The 5,245-nt window shown below is 42.5% G+C and overlaps 1 protein-coding gene across 1 annotated transcript in view; it reads left to right on the top strand.

Moving 5' to 3' along the window:
• The window catches only part of UPRT (uracil phosphoribosyltransferase homolog), a 21,699-nt gene that overhangs the window by 3,502 nt on the left and 12,952 nt on the right, over positions 1-5,245 (top strand). The window contains exons 2-3 of the mRNA XM_006767734.2: positions 3,576-3,645; positions 4,677-4,739. Of these exons, the coding sequence (XP_006767797.2) occupies positions 3,576-3,645; positions 4,677-4,739 (133 nt within the window). The remainder of the gene's footprint in view (positions 1-3,575; positions 3,646-4,676; positions 4,740-5,245) is intronic.

The raw sequence follows: 5,245 nt of genomic DNA, 5'->3' as shown, positions 1-5,245 counted from the left end.
CATGGTGGCGGTTCTGATGGCTCCGATTCCCGCCGGATTCGCCTGCGCCGAGGCCTGGCCCTCCTGCAGCCCGCTTCCCGCCGCTACTCCAGGCATTATATCTTAACTGAATGAGATAACAAGGACCAAGGGCATAACTCACCTGAGTGGATGATAGTTGGGGCCTCTCTGTTCTCTGCAGATGATTGTATAGGTTGTAATATTGGGAGGTGTGGGGTAGAGCATTTGTGTGGTTGTGGTAAGGAATGAAGCTGTTTAGGTTTCTAGTGTTGAATATGTCTAGTACACTGTCTCTTCTAGGACAAGGATCCCATTATAGTTTACATTAATTATATCCTGAATTTATCAGGATTGGCTTCCCTAGCACTCAGATCTTAAGTTCTTTATATTTTAGTCACCCTTCTTCTGGTTTTATGTTCTTCTATAAGACTTGGACACATGAATTTCTGTCCCAGAGTTGCAGGAGAGGTAAGACTCTTGGTTCTCAACCTTCCTAATGCCGCGATCCTTTAATACAGTTCCTCATGTTGTGGTGACCCCCAACCATAAAATTATTTTTGTTGCTATTTCATAACTGTAATTTTGCTACTGTTATGAATCGTAATGTAAATATCTGATATGCAGGATGTATTTTCATTGTTCGTGACCCACAGGTTGAGAACCGCTGCTTTAGAGGAATGTTACTAGGAGGAGATCTAGGCTCATCAAAGAAAAGGATCCTCTTCTTCCCTTGCAATCTATCTTTATAAAAGGCTAATATGCTAGCCCTAGCTGGTTTGGCTTAGTGGATAGAACGTCGGCCTGCGGACTCAAGGGTCCCAGGTTCGATTCCAGTCAAGGGCATGTACCTGGGTTGCGGGCACATCCCCAGTGGGAGATGTGCAGGAGGCAGCTGATCGATGTTTCTCTCTCATCGATGTTTCTAACTCGCTATCCCTCTCTCTCTCCCTTCCTCTCTGTAAAAAAATCAATAAAATATATTAAAAAAAAAGGCTAATATGCTCAGTGTCCTTCCCACCTTCTGAACAGTTGCTATGGCACGCACTCACCACTAGGGGGAAAATGCTCAATACAGCTGCCATGATGCACACTTGCCATTTACAGAGAAATGGCAGTAAGGACTTGGCCCACAAAGCAACACTCAGCTTCCCCCAAGTCTGACACAGTCCCCACCACCACCCCGGAGTGACACCCCGCCAAATCACAGCTGTAGCTGCTGCTGAGACCCCATGGCCAGCCCAGAAATGGTAGCTGTGGGCAGCGGGTAATAACGTCACATAGCAACACCCAGCTTCCTCTCCCTAGAGACTAGCCCCCTTGCTATTTCTCCACCCCAGTAAAATGACTTGCTTTATAGCCAAGTGCAAACACTTTACACTATAACCAAATGTCTAAAGTGTTTTCTCATGCCTCATCTCATTTGATCCTCACAGAAGTCCTGGAGTAGGTAGATAGGAGACTCGGTGGAATCCTATTTTCTTTTCATTAGCTCGAAAATGGAGATTTAGTAAGCTTAGAAACTTGACCTGACTGAAAAGAAGTAATAAATGGTAGACCTTGAAAATGACTTCAGGTTTTCTCACTGCACAGAATATAGTCAAACACTGCTGCAGTTAAATATTTTACCCTTTGTTCTTCCTGCGTGATCTACAATAGTAATGTGTTTTGTGTTGATATTTACTGCTGTGTTGTTGACAATTACCTGAAAGAGAAGTTGGGGTGCTTCACTGGGCTGGAAAAAGTTTAGCTAAATCAGAAAGTAGGTCTAATTAAGCAAGTTTATTCTATCCTATATAATACAAGCCCAGCAACCGAATGGCAGAATGACCAGGGCCCCTTGCCCGGCTGGCCCTGCCCCCAAGCAGGCCTCCCTCACCCTGATCGAGGGCGGGGCTGGCCAGCAAGCCACCCACAGCCCTTTGCCCCAGCCTGTCCTTCCCCTGAGCAGCCCCCAACACCCCCAAATCACTGCCTGGCTCCCTGGTGCATGTACATTTAGTGAAAGCACAAGGAAATAATTATCAGTCCCTTCTGTCCCCAACCAGAGTCTCCAGAGGGCTCTGCAAACCCTGCAGCCAAGGTGTGGAATTCTCCCTCTATGGCCCGCAGCCCCAGGAGACCTTCCAAGTTAGCCAAAAAGGTGACCTAAGCATTAACAGGATGGCGGTCCTTTGCTGAGGAATGTAGAGAGTCTGGGTGGGGATTTGGTGAAATTGTGGGGCCTTGCAGATTAGGTGAGCTTTCAATCTCTCTTTAAAAGGGGGCAGCGAAGAGGACCCACAGGCTTCCAGGAGCAACAGTGAAGAGTAGGCACATTCAAAAATAGAAAAACTTTTAAACAAATAGACATGAAGATCATATTGGGAAACTGAGGGCAAAGCCCTGGGATTAATGCAAAAATCATTCAAAGGCCATCATCCATCTTGATATACGTTTGCAAACAACACAGAAACAACTTCATCTCATGGCATGTGAAATGCAAAACAGTTCTGTTGTGGGTTTTCTTTTGGCCATCCTTAAAGTATAATTAGATCCAGTGGGTTGGGGGGAGCTACAGCTTCCAGCATTAGACCCCATGGCCAGCCCTGCCTTATGGGCTCCCATTGGGGCGGGCCTGCTGGACCCAACCTGTGCATGAATTCATGCACCGGGGCACTAGTTTGCTCATAAGAAACATTAACCTCCACAGAAGTTGGTGGGTAGAAGTGAGTGTGCACACACCCAGTATTTATGAGGTTCCTGGACATTCCGTGTGGTGCTGCAGACTGATAAAGTGCTGGCTCATTTAGCATTGATACTTTTATTGGCAACAACAGGGTGTTGTGTTGTGACACCAGAGCATGGGGGCTGCATTTCTACCAGCTGTTTCTGATTCTCAACCAATAATGTAATATTGATTGTAGAAAATGTGGTAGTAGACTCCAGGTGCTTGCTTATTGGAAGGAATATTGTATCTGGTTTCTTGTAGTTCTGATGGATTCTTTTCTCTATTCCACACATTAAGATCACTAGGAGCCTTTATTGTTTAGCTGACAAACCCCAATGCATCCAACCGCTTCCTACCACTCATTGGCTTAACTCTATCCACTCATTTATTTCTTATTAAGAAGTTTCAGGCTTTCTTTGGATTATGGTGGGCCTAGTTAAAAACAATCTAATTGAACAATTTCAAAGTACTGAACAAGGCAAAGAAGTTCTCTCTAGGCACTATTTCCAGAGTAACAAGAAGTTTATTACTTCCAAGGCTGTCTGCCATGACTCTTGCCACTTGCTGTAATTTTGCATCTCTTTTAAAATAGCCTGGACTGACTGAATGAGAATCATAAGGCATACTTGAGTCTTTTTATTTTTGGGCAATCAGATGCCTAACCAGGGTTGAATACCTACTAACAAGCAGCCTGGCATTTGGATCTATCCCTATATCGGACACACGATAGGGGCCCCCTTCCTTCCTCCATAAGCTAAATCCTTGCCTAGTTTGTTTCTAAATTTTGCCTAGTGTTCAGCTCCAGATACTAACAGGTAACAAGAAATTCTTAGCAGATTTTCAACTTATTCTTTCTTTTACTTTCTAGATCAGACTTGTTGTGGAAGAGGGATTGAATCAGCTGCCTTATAAAGAATGCACGGTGACCACTCCAACGGGTAATCACAGCTGTTACTGTAATATTTTTCTCATAAAAATTCTGAGTTAGAATTGGGGGGAAATGGAAAAAAAAACAGCCTGCATAAATTAGTATGCAGAATGTGGAGTCCAGGTGGAGCTGTTTTTTTAAACAACTTAATAAACCTAGAGACATTTAGTAAAGAAATTTATGTGGATGACTTTTTGTTAATGGCTTGCTTGTCAATTTAAGTTAAGGGTTAATAAATATTCTTCAGCATGCAGGTGATGCCTTTGATGACAGCCCATTGGGACCAGAGTTAAGAATTACTGGCAATTTATCTTCATCTCTGCAGGGAAGCAAATGGGTGGACTGGTTTGGCATTAAAACTCCAAATAAAAGGATTAGAAGTAAAAAAGAAAAAGAAAAATGATGAGAATTAGAGAAGGTACTTTGTGCTACTAAAATAGAAAGCAGCCAAAGATCCTTGTTTCAGGGATTTAAAATTCTGGTTTGGTTTTTTAGTAAATAATGGAAGCTGTTCTATTCAAAGTTTGACACTAAATTGGGAGATGAGCTTGCTGCATAATTGAAACAGATTCAGGATGAGACCAAGAGTTGTACATGTCTTGGTAATGATTTCCGTCTCTTTCTTTTGCTTTTAAAGGCAGAATGGAGGCTCATAAAAGGGACAGAATGAGGAGGCTCTCCGCTGTGGCTCCAGTGGGTGCTGGTTGAATTGATGGTGTTTATAGCATTCTTGGAGAGCAGTGATTCTCTGAATTCAATTTGAGGAATATGTTTGTGAATATTATGCTATCATATGTCCTATTCCCACTTGATGAAGTCCACCTCCCCCAATTATCCACACAGGTTTCTTATTAATAATTAAGAAATAACTATGAAAAGTCTTGACTCTTCTCATTACTTTCACAGGGAACCTAAGACATTATATAGTATGTCTGGACAAGGATTGCTCAGTACCCATCTGCTTTACACCATAGGGACTTTATAAAATAAGTAGGTTGTTCCAATGATGAAAGATACATTCTTTGGATTTATTTTCAACAGGGTACAAGTATGAAGGAGTGAAATTTGAGAAGGGAAATTGTGGTGTCAGCATTATGAGAAGCGGTAGGTTCACATATGTGTGATATTGTCCATTTGCATGCATATAAACACTTGCTGTTTCCCAGGAGAGAAATGAGATTTTCTGTCACAATTGAAGCATGCTTTAGCTTAAATCTCACTGTGTTGTTTATCCTCATGGTGCATTGGAATTGTGGCCTGTGTGTTGCTGAGTTTGGCTAATTTTAACTGCAGAACATCTTCCCTAGTGGCCTGCCCCATGGGCAAGCCAGCTGGTAGGAATGTAGACTGGTGCAGCCACTATGGAAAATAGTGTAGAGTTTCCTCAAAAAATTAAAAATTGAACTGCTATTTGACCCAGTGATCTCACTTCTAGGAATTTATCCTAAAAGTTCTAAAACACCAATCAGAAATTATATATGCACCCCTATGTTCATAGCAGCGCTATTTACAATAGCTAAGATCTGGAAACAGCCCAAGTGCCCCTCAGTAGATGAGTGGATAAAAAACTGGTGCATTTACAACATGGAATATTATGGTGTAAATGTACC

Source organism: Myotis davidii, unplaced genomic scaffold (genome assembly GCF_000327345.1).
Source record: "Myotis davidii unplaced genomic scaffold, ASM32734v1 scaffold1403, whole genome shotgun sequence".
In the NCBI taxonomy this organism is placed as follows: domain Eukaryota; kingdom Metazoa; phylum Chordata; class Mammalia; order Chiroptera; family Vespertilionidae; genus Myotis; species Myotis davidii.
The sequence above is the reverse complement of the archived record's forward strand: the minus strand, read 5'-3'. Positions and strand labels throughout refer to the sequence as shown.